Source organism: Camelus ferus, chromosome 7, assembly GCF_009834535.1.
Source record: "Camelus ferus isolate YT-003-E chromosome 7, BCGSAC_Cfer_1.0, whole genome shotgun sequence".
NCBI lineage: Eukaryota > Metazoa > Chordata > Mammalia > Artiodactyla > Camelidae > Camelus > Camelus ferus.
Window position 1 is genome coordinate 60,861,060 of NC_045702.1, and position 18,770 is coordinate 60,879,829.

General features: G+C 35.4%; 1 protein-coding gene and 1 long non-coding RNA gene across 2 annotated transcripts in view; one reads left to right on the top strand and one right to left on the bottom strand.

Annotated features, from left to right (window-relative positions):
* Positions 1–368: 368 nt before the first annotated feature.
* Positions 369–18,770, top strand: part of LOC106728889 — a 488,051-nt gene continuing 469,649 nt past the window's right edge. The window contains exons 1-2 of the long non-coding RNA XR_004321543.1: positions 369–3,021; positions 6,629–6,774. This is a non-coding gene — a long non-coding RNA (uncharacterized LOC106728889). The remainder of the gene's footprint in view (positions 3,022–6,628; positions 6,775–18,770) is intronic.
* CASD1 (CAS1 domain containing 1) overlaps positions 15,673–18,770 on the bottom strand; it is a 43,236-nt gene continuing 40,138 nt past the window's right edge. The window contains exons 17-18 of the mRNA XM_032483982.1: positions 18,572–18,664; positions 15,673–17,164 (exon numbers count right to left, since the gene is read on the bottom strand). Coding sequence (XP_032339873.1) covers positions 16,898–17,164; positions 18,572–18,664 — 360 coding nt within the window. The 3' untranslated portion in view covers positions 15,673–16,897. The remainder of the gene's footprint in view (positions 17,165–18,571; positions 18,665–18,770) is intronic.

An 18,770-nucleotide genomic window follows, 5' to 3' on the forward strand; every position in this document is an offset into this window, starting at 1 on the left:
CAATCAAATCTCAGAGGTTGGCAGAATGAAAAAATGATGCAACTAAATGCGGTCTGTAAGAGACTTCCAGGTCTAAAGAAACAAATTGGTTGAAAGTTGTCAACTGATTTTCAACATAGGTGCCAAGAATATTCAATGGCAAAAAGGACAATCTTTTCAATAAACTGCTGGGAAAACTGGATGTTCACATGCAAAAGAATGAAGCTGAGCATTTACTTTATACCATATACAAAAATTAATTCAAAACGGTTCAAAGACCTGCAACAGGGAGGGTACTTTCATTAGCTATAAAGCCATATTATTTTATAACATATTATGACATTATATATTATAAAGCCTCTATAATTAAAGTTGTGTGAGGCTATTGCAAGAATAGCTAATGATACAGAGTGAAAAGTGCATAAATTGCTCTACACACATGAATTAATTTAGTATATATTTTTATTATAGAAAAGGACTAATCTCCCAAACATGCAAAGAATTCCTTGAAGTTGATATGCAAAGGACCGACAATAGATAAATGAGCAAACAATATGAGCAGACTATTCACAGAAATGGAAATATTAATTGATTTTAAATATATGACAAGATGCATTTTGATAAGACACTGCATTGATGGTGTAGGCTGTAGGAGCCAGGCACTGATGCACTGCTGGTTGGAAGTATAAATTGCTAAGGTCCCTAGGAAAGCAATCTTGCAGTAACTACCAAAATTAAAAATGCATGTACCCTATGACCCAGTAATCCCACATCTGAGAACTCAAACTTATACATATATTGGTGGAAAATGACACATAAATAAGGCTATTCACTGTAGTGTTATTTGTAATAGTAATTGGCTGGAACTATCTAATAGAGGAATGGTAGATTGTTCATGTGACACTCATGCCATGTAGCCCTGTGCAGTGGTGACAATGAATGGGGAAACTACACATTGATTGGGAAAGATCTCCAAGGAACAATACTAAGTGAAAAAAAAAGGGACAAAAATCTCGATAGTATAGTATAGTTTATGTTAAAGAAATGGAAGTATTTGTTTCCTTGTGCTGTATACAGGAACTTTGTGAGAATACATAAAAATCTAGTAAAAGTGGCTACATGTGTGGGCAAGTAGCAGTCATGAGAATTTGGCAGATGAGGGACTGACTGGGGAAGAAAAATAAAACTTTCCTTTTAATGTTTTTTCATTTTTGAACCATCTAAATATGTTCCCTTTTCAAAAATAAATACCTGAAAATAAATAATGAAGGAAGTTGACCTTGAAAGAAGCAGCTAGAGGACATGGCTGGCGCCAGTATACATTCCTGTTTCGGCTATCTCCACTTATCTCCTCTGGTATTTTAAAGACGACCAGAATGTTGAGAGAGAGGCTTACCAATCCTCTGGTGTCTTCTTTCTGATCTCCTCTTATAACTCCATTGGTATTTTCAAAGCTAGCACCTTGCCAAAAGTGAAGTGTACACATGCTTCGTGTGAGAAGTGATGGGCAATTTTAATTTTTGTTCCAATAATATGCCTGTTCCTTTTACTTGTCCCCACTCAGATAAAATTAGAACTCTGAGGAAAGAATTAAAGGTAACCACTGGTATGGTAAAGCAGGGTCTTGATGAAGTCAGTAGAAAAGAAGGAAAAAACCTGGATGACTGTAGTAGGTTAGAAAAGGGAAAAATAAATCACAACAATAAAGAGTAGTAAATTAAGATAAAACAGGGTGGAAGCAGTGAGACTAAAAATTACAGTTAGCAGAAGAAATAGGAAAGTGTAACACACCCTCCCCCCCCCGCCCCGGCAATACCTGGCATATAGCTGTTCTGTTTGGGGGATTCAGAGTGCAAATGTAAACAGTAACTGACGGGACAGAGAGTTTAGGACATTTTCTCTGCATTGAAAACCAGAGGAACCATCCTCGTGATGAGCTGTAGGGGGAGTAAAGACCCAGCCAAGATATTTCTTGGGAACAAACTTGGAATGTGTTCTTAATCACAAACAGATGGGCCATTGAGGGCCCACATTTCTGCTCCATATAGCACAGACTCAATAATTTCATTCTGTAAAATGTTTAAGGAAGGTGTAACCAAAAACCCACTGCAGCACATTAAAAAAAAAAAGGGAAGACTCAAAGCTTCCATAGAATGACCAGCTTTGAGTACTGTTCCTTCCTGATACCCTCCCCGTTAAACTCTGTATATAGCGTAGCCAAAATCATGGAATGAAGGGATTTACTCCATGGAATCAAAAACTATAAACCACGCATAAGTTGGAGAAAATCTTGTTTTAAAAAAATAAAATTGTAAGGTTTTTAAATATAAGAATATTCAAAGTTAGGTCTATTCATTAAAAAAAAAAAAGTTTCAATTTGCCTTTTAATTTATTGATGGCATTTCTTTTGACCAAGAGAAATACTTCTTTTTTTTTTTTATAAATAAGTATTATCACAATTTATGCATTTTGATTTCTTCTTTTGTGTATGCGTTTAAGCTATTCTTTCTGTATCAGAGGTTAGATTAAAATTAAGTTGTAGTTTTTCCCCCTCCTTTTCTTGATTATTTAAAATTCTGTGTCCTCTACATTATGAATTCTTCTATAATAAGTGACTCTATTCTCAGTTTTTTCTTCTGTTCCTTTGATGTAGCACATGAATTTAATTGTAAATTTCTGCATTTCTTTACTACAATTATTGAGGACAAATACTTCCCTCATTATTCTTTGTTGTGGCCATGGAGCTAGGCTGCTCAGATCTCCCCTCAAAACACCCTCTGTGTGAACCGGCAAACAAGGAGAGGAGGCACCACTTTGGAAGGGGCAGAGGATCTCCATCAGTAACAGGAAGTAGGGCTGCTTTCACACAACTGTAGATGGAGAGAAGGTGTGTGAAACTGCTGGATCCACTGGGGTTCTACTCGGTACTCCCTTGCCCTACTGAAACTGTGGATGAGAAACTGCATCAACCGCAGCCTAGCAGGAATACAATGACAAAGAGCTCAGACCCTTCCAGAAGGAGCGTTTGGAGCACAACTCCAGGTGAGCTGCCAAGAGCTGTATGGCCAAGGGCCAAAGGGATATAGAGTTGAAAGTGGAGGAGGGAGACGTGAGCATCAGTGTGGCCTGAAGGCTAACTGCAAGCAAAAGGACTAGTTTGTCCTATTAACCTCTCTTTTGAAAATTCATCTTAAGAGTGGCCCATGGAAATCTTGTAGGACCAATTCCCTGAAAATGTGTGGCTGTTGATTCATGTACGACACTGGGGTGAGCTGTGATGGCGGTGGAGGTGCCCCTTCATCTCTCCCTTCAAGAGAACCCAGTGTGAAGAAGGTCATAGGGGACAGTCTGCAGATACGGCACCTTTGCACCTACTTCATTGTTCAGGCTGAGGTCTCAATCTCCCTGGGCTGCCCCCAGCCAACAGTGAGCACGATTGGGGGTCCATTAGCCAAGTCATTCCTCCTGGATGCAGGATTCCTCTGAGTGGGTGACCTTTGCTCAGGGGCTCCCCAACAGCCTGGCTGAGACTTTCTCAGGGTTTCATGCACTCTGAAGCTCCTCTTACCCAAATTTCTATGCTTGCTCCTCTCCTTTGACAGGTGTCACAAATGCATCATGGTTGAGAGGAAGAGAGTAATAACAATGACTAATAAATTTTGAGCTTGAACATTTTTGTGTAAAAAATTATAGTGTCATCTTGGAAAGGTATTTGCAAAATTAGAAAAGGGTTGTTATCCTTTTACACAAGGAATGCTCATAGATTACCAAGAGAAAGGCAAGTTTTTAAGTTACATATGCATAAAGGAAATGAACAGGCATTTGATTAAGAAAATAATTGAACACTGAAAATAAATAATTATTACTTGATTCTCCTATTGGCCCAACCCCCAAAACAAAACAAAACAAAACCAAAAAAAAAAAAAAAAAAAAAAAACCAAAAACCTTTCCTCAAAGAATTCTTTAGCTATGTATGAGTTTCCCAATTTAAATGTTGTCTCCTGAGACAGGCCTTTTCCAACCTTTGCATGGAAGAGGCCTCTTTAATGTTGCCTTTTTGCAAAATATATGGAAAAGGGAATAAGGAGGGAAATAGTATAGCCCCCCATCTTGAGTGGCATACTTAGTGCCTTCTCCAAGTTCCATGTCCCTTCTCAACACTCTTCTCTGTCAGGGGTCCTGCTCACTTTGACATAAATTACAGATTGGGAATTCATGGGTTAGAGCCCCTCTAACGGTAATACTGCTATTTCTCTCAAGGCCTCTGTGTGTAGGGTGGGGTTGAACATGGGGTGAGCCTTCCTCTCCTTTCAGTTACTATCATATCAGATTGCTACTGCGCCTCAAATTTTTCTGATGGGCCAGCAAAGCTAAAGCCACAAGAAAGGAAAAAGAGGGCAGTTGAAACTACATTCTCATCGGGAGAGAGCATCTGATCCATGGTCTAAAATGTAGCCACTTGCCGGGGCCAGATGCTCTCAGAGCAGTAGCATAATGATGTGGCAGTAAGAAGCAAGTCTCCACAGAAGAGGTCACTGCCCTTTCCCGAGGGCAGATGGATACCAACACCCTGAGGTTGTGTCTTGGCATCTGGTCCCCAGAGCAGTAACCTCCAAGAGGGAAACAGAACTGGCAGTTCGGAAAGGAACCAACCAGCACAGCTACCACTAGAGTTTTTGGTGATTAAGAAAAAAAATAGAAATAGGATTGGCTGAGAAGGAAGAAAGAATGTATAGGAAACAGGAGGATAAGAACTCTCAGCCTTGTTTTTATGAAGAGTTACGGAGAACTGTGAACATCTGCCATCAGGACATTTACAAACTACTCTGGATATGCCTCTGTCACTATGCTGGCTGGTATGGTCTGAAGAAACACATGACCGCCACACTGCCTTGTTCCAAAAAAGAATGTAAGATGGCTTACAGGGCTAGGCAAAATATAGTCCAGATGAGAAGGAAAAAGGGGCCAAGAATGAGGTGAATATAAATAATGAAGACCAAAGTGCCCTGTGTTCTGGGATGGAGTACTAATTTAACTCTAGTTTTTCATCAGCAAATTTGAAAAACTAACTCATGGTGTCCATACGATAGGAGCAAATGAACTAACTGTTCAGGAGAAGCACAAATATCCAATGCTAAGGCCAGAATGCAGTAACTCTTGAGTGTCCACGTAGAGAGGCTATTGTGTAACATTATCAACAACATTCTTACAGTGGACGTGATGGTAAAGGTTTTATAGAGTGTCCTGCCATGCCGACCAAGGGCTTCAAACCGAGGAGAAATCCTAGGGTACAGAAGGAAGATATTGCATAGGTGGCCTTTGCTGGGTGCTTGCCTGACTTAATTCTGAGGCACCTTTGAAAGGATCTGAAGAAATAGTAAAAACCAGATCCTTAACATTCCTTTTTAAATACTGTTTGCCTCTGCAAATCCATAGCTGATAGACATTAGGTAGCTGGGAGTTCAAAACAGAATAGCTGGAGTGCTATTATTCCAGACATCTAGGTGAAAAGTAGTAAGATAATGGACATTGAGCAAGTGTATGAGCGACATCTTTTGGGAAAATTTAGGAGCTTAATAATCAGGAGTTTCTGAGGGAGTACTCTAGAGCTTGGCCAAGATTCCCTTTAGGAAAAAAAAAATTGAATATGCACTTGCAGACAGATGGGCCATTTAGTTTCCAAATTTCTGCTCAATATAACCTAGTCTTAATTACCATTAGTCTGGAAAATGTGTAAGGAAGGCATAACTAAACATAGTGGCCATTAAAATAAATCTTTCCCTCCCCCAACTCTTGAAAAACATCCACAGAAAGCCTAGCCTTGACTACTATTATTTCCTGATGTTCTTCCAAGTTAAATTATTTGCGTAATGTACATCAAGGTATCTGAATGAAGTGACCTTCTGTCTAGAATTAATCAGAAACCAACTGAAATTTGGAAAATCACTTGGTTTTTCTAAACTTTAAGAGCTCTCTGTATATTCAGGATATTAGATTTTGTCAAATATTCATGTTCTAAAATTTTCTGACCTGTTTTTTCTGTTAATGTCTTTTGGTGTGTTGGTTTTACATTTTTATATAATGGGATGTAACAATTCTGGTTTTATCTTTTGTTTCATCCTTAATGGTTTTTTTCTCATCTTGAGATATTCACTTGTAATAGGGAAGAAACTTTGTATTCTATTACAAGTTAATCACTAAGGGAAAGTTGCCTGTATGTTTAAGTTATTCATAATGGCCCACCTCTGGGAACCCTGACTCCCAGTTAATGAGCATTAAGCTAAAATATCTTTGTTTAGCTCACAAGAAACATCCTGACTAGGCCCACCTGTGAATGGCTGCAGGGAGGAAGAAATTAATGTACCGCCTGGCTGGCTGGAACCAGGACTTTTGCCCCTTCCCCTTTCATTACAAAAGAAGCCTGATTTATGATAAGGGAAGATGCTTCTTGGGGGCTCTAGTCCACCATCTTCTTGGTTTACTGGCTTTATAAATAAAGTGGCTATCCCTTGCCCCAACAACCCATCTCTCGATGGATTGGCCTATAATGCGGCGAGCAGTAGAAGCTTGGTCTCAGTAACAAATTTTGGTGAAGTCAGCCCGGAACCTTGCTGCTCGTGGCCAGCTGACCCGGTGGGGAAATTTTCAGGTACGGCCCTAGCAGATGCCGGAACCACTTGCCCTGAGGATCCTGCCTTCAAACTTCACAGAAGCGGCACTGGCAGCGGCTGCCCCAGTGCTTCGATTTGGATCAAGGAATTGACATTTGGGAGCGTCTGGGCTCAATACAGTAGGGTAAGTTGCTCCAGTGTGGACAGCCGGAAACTTTTTCGTCCATTTGGGGCTCTTTTCCTCCTGAATAAGCCAATTTGTTTTGTATTTGAGTGGGATACCCTGTTGGAGGGAGGAAAGCAGTTGTCTCAGTTTGACCCGATTTGTGAACTGGTTTGTTTCTTTGGATGTTAGCATTTGTGTGCACCGTTTGTGTCTCGTTTGTCTTGTATTTCTGTCTTTTAAAAAATGGGGAATGTTTCAGCTATCCCTAAAGAAATTCCTCTGAAGTACATTTTGGATAACAGATCTGATTACAGCTAAGTACTCCAGACTGAAAGGAAGATGATATTTTATTGTGACAATGTATGGGCACAGTACCTGTTAGGATCTCCCCAAGGGGTTTATGCGAAGTTATCTTGGGACCCTGTGCACCACATACCGTCACCTTTGCTGTGTTAATTACGTTGATTGTGGTCTCCTGTGTCATTGGTCTGGCTCCAACAGCTCTCCAAGGATTCACATTGCATGAGGGTTGAGTTGATGGTTATTGTGGTAAGTAAAACCCCAAGACCAAACTTGAGGGTTTTGGGGGTTTTTTGTTTTTCATTAGGTTTTTCATTTCATACATACATAATGGCCCATCATTGGGAACCCTGCCTCTCAGGTAATGAGCGTTAAGCTAAAATACGTTTTGTTTAGGTCACAAAAAATGTCCTGACCAGGCCCACCTATGAATGGCTGCAGGGAGGAAGAAATTAACGCATCCCCTCTGGAGTCTCACCCCAACCAGGGCTTTCCTGGCTCCCAGTATTAAGAGTCTGAATTCTAACTCAGGGAAGATAGTTCTTTGTACCCGTAGTCAACCTTCTCAGTCTGCTGGCTTTACAAATAAAATGGCTATTCCTTGCCCCAACAATTTGTCTCTCAATTGATTGGCATGACTGTCATGTGGTCAGCAGTATGAGCTTGGACTGGGTAACACTTACATTTTCTACCTCTTTATGTCTTTGTACCCATTAATCATCTTAAATGTCTTTTGGTATATTGAGTAAGAAAGGGAATTACTTCCCTCACTCCCGTAATTGAGCAATTGTCTCAAGACTTTTTTAAAGACTATGTCTATCTTTTCTTAGTAATTTGAGAGCAAACTATTACCTTATTCTAATATCTTCTGAATTAAAATATTTCTGTCCTTCCTTTTCTGTCCATTAATCTATCTATTCTTGCATCTGTTATCCACACTGATAATCCTGTAACTTGATATGTCTACACATACAATTGTACAAGTCCTATCCCTTTCATTCTTCTATTTAAAGTCATTGTTGGATAGCTATGTCACATATTACTTCTCCATAGCTTCCATTTTTAACTTTGTTGTCTCTAAGTGCTTCAGGTCTACGTCCCTTGTGTGCATATGTATTTGGAAAGTGCTGGACCTTTAAGCCTTCCATGAAATGTTTTTCCATCACTTTTTGTCTCCCAGCAATAGTGTCATGAGGTGTATGAAATGGAAGGAGGGTGGATTCCTAGTTCTGCTTTACCCTCTCTATACCAGAGATGGCTGTCCAGATTTTTCTCCTGAATTACCCAGAAAAAACTCATCTTGCCACTTCAAACATTAATTATCTTCCCAAACCTGTCTAGTCTCACAGAGGAGAGTCTATTCCTTTCATTAGCAGGAACTTGACTCTATGACTTACCAGACACAATAAAACAAAACATACTGACCTAGTTAAGAAAAAGCTGTGGTCAAAAATCAAGTACTTACTGGAACTAGATAGAAAGTAGATTAAAAATTTAAAAATAAAAAAAAAAGAATGAAAACAAATAGCTGCCAGATACAGAATCAAACATTTTTTATTAATGTATAATGGCATAAGCCTTTAATGTAACAAACATTTATAATATTTGATACTTTAAATTTGCAAATAAGAAAGAATATTTAATTATGACATCTTTCTTGATTTACCTTGAATTTGGTATAAGAATTTTCTGTTGTTTTTTTTTTTTTTTACTAAAGTGTAAAATGTCAGAGTTTTCATTGTGATGTTCAGTACAATTTTACCTTTGAATCCTTTTTGAATCCTTTAAAGACAAAGAATATTTGATCTTACTCAGTTTCATAGTTCCCAAAATTCTTTGGATAAAATATCTGCATAATAGTCTTTATATTTTAAAGTAATGATTTCTAATGTTATATAAAGAATTCAGGCATTCCAATTGTGTTGTGTCTACTGAGTGGCAGCTATATAACTTCCACTTTTTTTCTCATATCATTTTTACTATCATTATTAATCTGAAAAGGTAAAACAAAGAGTGCTATTACATTTTTATAAGATTTAAAACCAGAAAACCTTTTCTAGAATTCAGTCTTCAACCCCATGATTTTGGATATAGTCGTCAACATTTCCTTCTCTGGAAACCATTTTTAGTATAGGAAAATGAACCAGAATACACTTGGCCAAATACATTTCCCCAAATCACAATTATCCTGAGAATGAACAAGTCTTATATATATGCAGTCATATTTGAATGTCTTTGCAGGAGAATAATCAAACTGGTAAGATGGGTTGAATTACCAATCAAAATCAGCCATCTTTATTTCCGTCTTTGAAATTAGGCTAATGGGGTCATTTTCTCTTGAATGATGTAAAAAATTTAATCTCTTTCAATAGTTCTAAAGATCACTATGTACAATGCCATCTAACCTCCTGTCACATAGCAGGCTCCCATGTGGTAGATCCAATATATCAGAATACTGACCTGCCTATAAGATAAGCCATAAAACAAATCCAATTTGATATCAGTGACTATTTAAGTCCATGGATCATCATAAAAGGACTTTGTTATCGTACTTTAACTTTATTAATATAGCCTGCATCAAACTAAGATATTCTCAATCCAGTGAATCAGTATAGCATTTTCTTATAATGAACATGACATAGGTATGTTTCTGAGTCACTTGGTTACAGTAAAACTTTCAATGAAAGCACAGATAAATATAATTAGGTGGTATGCTTATTTTAGGAGGTATATTAATTACCTGGACTTTCAACTGCAATAGAAGTTTTCACAAATTATATTTCTCATGAACTTCTATAAGTTCTCAGTCATATCTTGATATATGGAGGGAGATAATAGTTTCCCTAGTTACTCTTCTATTCCCCAAGTTAGTCTTCTATTTTCAAAAGCTTATTTCTTTTTGGCATGTAAATTCTGCTTATTTCTTTTTTGGCATGTAATTTCTGCTGCATGCAATGGATATGCTTTTAAAACTTACCATCTGTTAAATTTTCTGATGCATTTTTTCACTCTAATATATATCTGAATTTCACAGCATTATCATTTTTGAAATTTTCATTTAAAATCAAGCCCTGTAGAAATTTCAGACTTTCATTTAATTCATTAATCTGATTTTACATATATTGGCACTCACATATACATTTCTATATACTGGCAATAGTTTTTAGTATAGTTTATTTCATAACAGTTTTTAAGTGGTATTTCTGTATACTGGCAATAGTTTTTAGTATAGTTTATTTCATACTAGTTTTTAAAGTGGTATTTTATGACATAGTCATTTTGTCTGAACACAGGAATATTTTTGATTTCCACAAAAAGCACAATCTCTCTTAAGATAAACCAAGAAAACCATGCATTTTTTTCCTGTTCCACTTTTGACAGAGATAGGATTCCAAAGAAATAATTGTCTGCTGTAAGAAATATAAGTGCAATGACAAATGGCAATTGACATTTGTCGCCAGCATAAAGCAAGAAATTAAGGAACGGTAGGACCCATAGTGAGTAAAAGACTTGTTTTACCTGGTATGGCCAGCGCTCAGGTCTGCAAGTAGCTGCTATCCAGTATATAAAGACCCCTACCCTGCTGCAGTCAATTTATCTGGTTGCATAAGTGGGTTAAATTTTTTTTTGTAATATTACTCAAATCAACATCCTAAAAGCCAGATAAAAGATGTCTTTAGCTTCTTGTCCAAGTCACTAAGGAAAAGGAAAGTTATTTTCCCAACTGCTTTATCACTTTCAGGGATGCCCATCTGCCTTGAGTAGGGTTCCACACTGGTGCTGCAGCATTTATTAATTAGTTGATTCAGCAAATAATTGAGAGGTATCATTCTAGGAAATGTGGATACATAGAGAATAAAACAGAAAAATCCCTGTCTTCAAAAGATTACGTTCTAATGGAGGGGGGTGGTGTGGAAGATTAAAAAGGTCAGCAAAAAATGTATGTCAGAACTACAGAGAAAAATGGAGCTGACTATTACCATAATCCAGGAAAGAGCTGGTGAACTTTTGAAACAGGGTGATCACATTGGAGGTGATAAAAAAAAGTGACTGAATGATTGAATTTTGGATGTATTTTGAAGATGAAGCTGACAAGATTTACTAAAATATAAGACAAAGTATAAGAAAAAAGAAGTCAAATTTTTTACTTGAGCACCTGAAGAATGTAGTTGCCATTTACGGAGAAGAGAGACTGGAGGTATTTTTGTTCGTGGCCAGTAGTGGGGAAGCTTAGTTTTGCTCTAGGCTTATTAGGTCTGAGATGTCTTTTAGATTTTCAAGTGGAAATGTTAAGTAGAAATGTGGGTATTTGAGTTTGAATTTTAAGGAAGAGGTTCAGAGTAAAGATACAAATGTGATAGATAATCAGAAATATTTGAGTCCATATGACTAGGTGATATCATTTAAGGAGTGAGTGTGGATAAAGGTCCTCAGACCTCAGACGGAGGGGGTGAACAGGATCCAGGACACAAGACTGAAGGAATGGCTACTGAGGTAGGGAGAAAACAGGAAACGGTGATGTCCTGGAAGCACGGTGAAGGAGATGGTTGAAATGGGAGGCAGTAAATCAACTGTGTGAATTATTGCTCATAGGTCAAGTAGAGTGAAAACTAAGAATTAATCATTGGATTTAGCAATAGGGAGACTCCCGGTGACCTAGATAAGAGCAATTTGGGTTTGGAGAAGATAAATGAAGTGGTAGCTTTGGGAACGCTAGCAATGAAGAGGAATTTTGTTTTTAAGATGAGAGAAATAAAGCCAGAACCCCTTAGCTGATGGTCAAGCTTCTCTATACCTACTTTGTGTATAGCATGTTACTATAGTATCCATCTTGGCTATGGAGTTGCAATTTTACTGAAGGAACGGAAGAAATGAGACCAGGTAATTCATACTAGAATAGTTTAAAAGAAGATAAAGTATTGGTTTCACAGAGAAGGTGGAGTTTAAATTTTACATTGAAAGATAAGTTAGATTAGTTGGATGAAATGAATGGAAACGAAGGAGTAGTAAGCATGAAGATTTTTGCCCTACACATGACAGATACTTTAGGCAACCACAAATTCCCTTTTAAAATATTGATCTATCCCATTTTTATACTTTGAAGTGGTATTTTTAAAATAAGTTTTCAATTATTTCTAATAATTGGATATTTACAGCTCATAATATATTCAACTCTACTCTTGGAAAATAGTCTCTTGTGCAACTTTATGGATCCAACTTTTAAGGAATTTTTAGAGTATTTCTAATTCATATCATATAAGACACTACAAGGGATTTCATTAAAGAAAGACAGATACAAATTTACTGAAGTATGGTTAATTTATACTGTTGTATTAAATTCTGGAGTACAGCATACTGCCCAGTTGTACATATATATATTCCTTTTCACGTTTTTAATTATAGGCTATTACAAGGTATTGGAAATACTTCCCTGTGCTACACAGTTGTACCTTGTTTACCTAAATATGAATTTAAAGGTACTATTCAAACATGAGTATCTTAAATTTTCACCAATCCTCAATCATCCTGAATATAAGCAAACTTAATATTTAGAATTTTCAGAATAGCTGTCAAGATCAGTTCTGCAGATAACTACCCAAGTTTTCTTTCAATAAGGTAAGCTGTTAGGTTGAACTTCATGAAACTGTCATTTTTATAGGTCAAAAATTGTAACACTTTAGCACTTTATTCCTTTTAACATAAAAATTCCAACTTGGCTCTCCAAAAGTTTGCTAGATAGTCCTTCTCCCTTTAAATTTGAACTTTTACCAATCTAAAAGGGCACATTCTTTGACAAGTTGTCTTCTATTGAGTCTGTTTTATGAAGGTTCTGTCCTAGGTCCTATGGTTTATTTAGCCTTAATGGTTTAGGATCTAACTAAAAAATTAAGCATATCTGTGTTTGATTGTATTTCTCATTAAAGTTAATTTTACCAAGCTTAAAAAGCTTACTGTGCTAACATTTAAAATAATAAGGCATTTGTAGAAAATAGTCACTCATTAAAATTTTAATGGGTCAACTTATCTTAAAATGGAATGGTAGGGTATAAATGTTTATTTAATACCAGCACCTAAAGCAAATAATAGGATCTAGTTCATACATACCATGAATGCTTTTAGGTGAAGGCAAGGCTCTGAATTTTTTTTTTTAATTGAAGCATAGCTGATTTACAATGTTATGTTAGTTTCTGGTATATAGCACAGTGATTCATTTATACATATATGTATATTCTTTTTCATTGTAGGTTATTATAAGATATTGAATATAGTTACCTGTGCTATACAGTAGAAACTTGTTTATCTATTTTTATATACAGTAGTTAATATATGCAAATCCTGAAGTCCTAATTTATCCCTCCCTAACTATTTCCCCTTTGGTAACCATAAATTTGAATCCTATGTTTGAGTCTGTTTTGTAAATAAGATTTTGTAAATGTGTGTCATTTTTTTAGATTCCACATATAAGTGATACTATATGATATTTGTCTTACTCTTTCTGGCTTACTTCACTTAGTATGGCAATCTCCAGGTCCATCCATGTTGCTGCAAATGGCATTATTTTATTCTTTCTTATGGCTGAATAGTATTCCATTGTATAAATAAACCACAGCTTCTTTATCCAGTCCATCTGTAGATGAGCATTTAGATAGCTTCCACTTCTTGGCTATTGTAAATAGTGCTGCTATGAACATTGGGGTGTATGGATCTTTTCGAGTTAGAGTTTTTTTCCAGATATATGCCCAGAAGTAGGATTGCTGGATCATATGGTTAAGTCTATGTTTATTTTTTTTTAAGGAATCTCTATACTGTTTTCCGTAGTGACTGCACTAAAGTACATTTCCACCAACAGTATAGGAGGATTCCCTTTTCTCCACAGCCTCTCCAGCATGTATCATTTGTAGACTTTTTAATGATGGCCATTCTGACTGGTGTGAAGTGATACCTCATTCTAGTTTTGATTTGCATTTCTGATAATTAGCAATATTGAGCATCTTTTCATATGCCTATTGGCCATCTGTATACCTTCACTGGAGAAAATCTGTTCAGATCTCCTGCCCATTTTTTGATTGGGTTGTTTCAGTTTTTTTTGTTTGTTTGTTATTGAGTTGTATGAGCTTTTATATATTTTGGAAGTTAAGCCCTTGTCAGTTGTATCATTTGCAAATTTTTTCTCCTGGTCCATAGTCTGTGTTTTCGTTTTGTTGATGATTTCCTTTGCTGTGCAAAAGCTTGTAATTCATTAGGTCCCATTTCTTTACTTTTGCTTTTATTTCTATTGCCTGAGTAGAATAACTTAGGAAATCATTGCTACAATTTTATGTCAGAGAATGTTCTCTTCTAGGAGATTTACTACTTCCTGCCTTATATTTAAGTTTTTAAGCCATTTTAAGTTTATTTTTGTGTATGGTGTGAGGGAGTGTCCGAACTTCACTGATCTACATGCAGCTGTCCAGCTTTCCCAACACCACTTGCTCAGGAGACTGTCTTTGAATTTTTAATGAATGAAAGAGTGTCTAAATTTTTAATGGTACGTTGGCTACCCATAAAAATGGGAAGGTTTGGCAAAGGAAAGAGGGAAGGATTGGGGTAAATTTGAGTCAAGTAAGTACCTTCTGGGACCAGATAATAGATTTTTCAGTGTGATTTATATTACAGAAAATTTTGAGTTTAGAGAACCTCTGTGGCTTTATCTAAGTTTTAGCATATCTAAATATTCTGTTAAACATCTTTTTCTGAAGAATGTTATAATTGAGTAATGTAAATGGTATGAGTCAATGCAGAAAAACATTAAAACATAACCATACATAGATGCTATCATTGTGGCAACTTCTACCATAATAACTTCTTATCCATAAAGACTCATTAAGAAAATCAAACATAAATATAATATGCATTTGTAATTAAAATACATTCTATTAATTATATTACCATATATAAAATAAAAACAATGGGCCAAGTTGAATGAGAGATATGATAAAGAAACAGGGCTTGCCAGATAAGTTTTAGGCTTAGGAGAGAAAACTTACATTCAGTTGGGTATCACTATCAGGCATAAGTCCTTCTAAAAAACAAATACTGGTCATCTTTCTTTTTCAGTTGTTTCATCAGGAAGAATCTTTCAGGTGATAAAACTTACAAGCTAAATTAAAATGCACTCTACTCACTGGCAAGCCACACCAGCAAGAAAATGTGATCACAGTACTTGGAAGTTTTTGATTTATAACTATACTATTCTCTACTTATAAGCCTGCAGTCTAGGAGGCAGAGCAATGAATCATTACAATTGTCTAGCTGGGAAGTGTCCAAAGATTAAGTAAGGGCAGAAGGAAAGAAGAAGAAAACACACATTTCTGTCCAAGATATATTCCTCAATTAATGGGAAGATCTCACTACCACATAAATCCAGTGCTAAAGAAAGAAATTAAATTTTTGAAATCTTCAAGTAAAATTACTAATAAAACATAATGCTTAAACTCTTGGGTAGAAAAGGCAGATTATCCTCTGAAGCACTGACAGTAGGGGTGGGTCCCTGTGATAAGTAAATTATTCCTTATTTAAGTTTGAAAAAGTAAATTTAAGCTGAGGAAATAGACATTTGAACCAAATGGATCCAGCTTTTAAAAAAACACATAGTTTAATTGATACTTTGCAATACAAAAATAAGCATCCACAGAACGTTTATTTACTGTTTAAATTACTCCATATTTTCATATACCATGAACAAAAAATATTTTACCCCACACACAGTAAGAGCAAACAAGTGCAATGTTTGAAACATTAAAATTCATAATCAAATCTGTACAACAGATAAATAAACTTATACCTCTAATAGCTGGTAACAAATCAAAACAAAACCAAAAACAAATTGCCCAAGGTCACTGGTTTACTTCTACTTATGGTTATACATTTCAAACAACTTGAATCTTTACTATACTGCACAAGTTTAGAGTGATATTTTTAAAAAAATAGGGAGTAATAGGAAATACCAAAATGGTTATAAAGACCTTTCCAAACATTGGAAATAATATATACAAAAATTAATTAGTTGGTGGGAAGCATATTCAGTGGATCCACAGGGTAACTGGTATTACATGGGTATTACACTGGTATAGCTTAAGGAAAGGTAACAGGTCAATGTTTGGATTGGAAAGAAAATTTGGCCTTTTTATAAAAAGAAGTAACAACATCAACGACAAAATCCTGTCATGGAGCGTTAAACAACTGAGACAAAGTGTACAAAGATTTAGGGTTGTATACTTGAAAACCACAGTTAGGAAGAAAAATCATGTCAGAAACATAACATCAGAACATGAACATATATAAATTAAAGACATACTGTTTATCATTCCACATCATTGCACATATAAGAAAACAATACTTCAGTCATTCGAATAAGAAAGTTTTCAATGAAGTAAGAAGTTCCATGATGAATATAGGTGTAGACAATCTTACTACCACAAATTCAGTAAATATCAAAACACTCAGTGGTGTCACTAATCTAATTAAATTATGTTTTTTACTGGAAAGCTAATTATTTCCCTGCCTTCATGTATGTTAACTTAAAGTCATTTATAAATGGAAATATAGATCCAGTAGAAAAGACTTTTCACATGCAATCCTATACAATGCACTCTGCTTCATCAGTTTTTTTCAGTATTTCACACTGGCTATGTACATTTCCAATATATACAACCACACATGTTCAACAGATGTCAGTGAGCTGTCCTCTTGCCACACGTTTTTATTTACATTATACATTTATATCTCCAGATAGATGCTATTCTCCTCTAGGTAGACAATAAGTTAGCCTAAAGAGTTTGTTATTTAGGATTTTAGGAACCTAATGCCTTGATTTATCTTGAATAGATGATAAGATGAGGAGTCCACAAAAGAATGCAGCTATACATGCCAACCTTTTCAACAGAGATGAGTTATCTTTAGGAATAATAATCTGTGCAAGATCATTAGTGATCTGAGAAATTTCGTGTGCCACACAAACAAATATAAAAGTGCTGACAATGATGTTGAGCATAGGGTTTCCGGGTATGAGTACCAAGATACCCCTTGTGTCTGCTGCCAGCCATATGTGATATTGGCAAATAAATAGCTGGAAGGAAAAATATTTCAAGTTAGATATGTTCAGAGGGTCCTTGAATATATCACAGGTTTTCCTAATTTAAACATCTGAATCATAATTATGTTAGAAGGCTTTCCAAAACCAATTATGTTTCACTATTGGCCCTAAAAAGACTACTGCAGTTAACTCTCTAGAACTCCTACTTGCTGAAGCACTGCTTCAAAATCCCCAGGAAATGAACCATAGGAATCTTCTAACTTTAATTTGCTTGATGTAGAAGACAGCTGACAATGATGTACGGACTCTTGTATTCAACTTCAAATACAGAATTATTACGTGTGAGTATATATATGTGTGCTGCATATGTATGTGTGAACATATTTATGTATGTGTATATGTAAGTGGAAAATGGCATAGTGTTTAAGATGTTCTCATGTTTGCTTTGCATTCGAATGTTTCTAAAGCATATTTCAACTTCTATGTGAGTGTACATATTAGGGGATACCACTACTACTTTTGGTTGTGATTACAAATGTGGTTCTTTCATACATTGTTTCAAAGTATTGAAGAGTAGGAAAATACTTAAGCTACTTCAACAAATAGGACTATGAAATTTCTATATATTTAATAGAAATGCCAAATTGTAAATTCATTTGATTAAAGTTACTAAAACCTCTCATGTTCAAAATACCAAGGGGCTTGCAAAATAAACATTATTAAGTCATTCATAATCAATAATTTTAAATTCTATAGGATTTCTTAAGTGAGACTGAAAAAATAATAGGACATTCATTCAAGGACTCAGATTAATCTTCCCTATTTTAAGGACAACTTAATGTTATACTCTAAAATATCTTTTATGATTACAATATGAATTCTATTTTAATTCTATTTCAAATAAAACTCAGAACAGTCAGAATGTATTTCAAAACCTACTTCAGAATGATTTTGTAGATAATTTCATATTAGGTATTACACATAAAATGTAGTAAGCTTTAAAATTTTCCCAAAACTTCCAATCATAAGAGTGAATTTTATTATGATAAGCATCAATGAACTAAATTCCAGTAATATAATATTTAATTATGGATGAACAAATCAAAATCCTCTGATTTCATTTATGTCTATTTACAAATTTCATTTATATCTATTTCACTTTTTTCTCTCCTGATCTCAGCATCTTGGTTACACTTAAAAACTTAATAATATAAAAAAATTTGAAAGTCATCTACGTCTAGTCATTTAAATAAAGCTTTAAAAACATTTTGCAATACTCCTGTTGAAAATTCTGAGTTTCTTCCCTATGATTCCATAAAAAACATAGCTTTAGTTTAAAAAAAAAGTATGTCAGACTTACACACTCATATACACGTTCACATACACACATGCATATAAAATTTGGCTGTGTAAGATAGACCAAAATATTAATGTACCTACCTCTAATGAAATTCTCCCAAACCAAGCAAAAAATGAACTGTAAACTGAACGGGCATATCCAGGGATATTCCTTATTAGGATGAAGGCGAGAATCTAAAGACAAACCATAAAGGAAAATATTAATCATCTGCTTATTATAAGCATTTTACTTTCAAGTGATAATTCTAGTCTTTATATTTTTAAACTTGATACACAGACA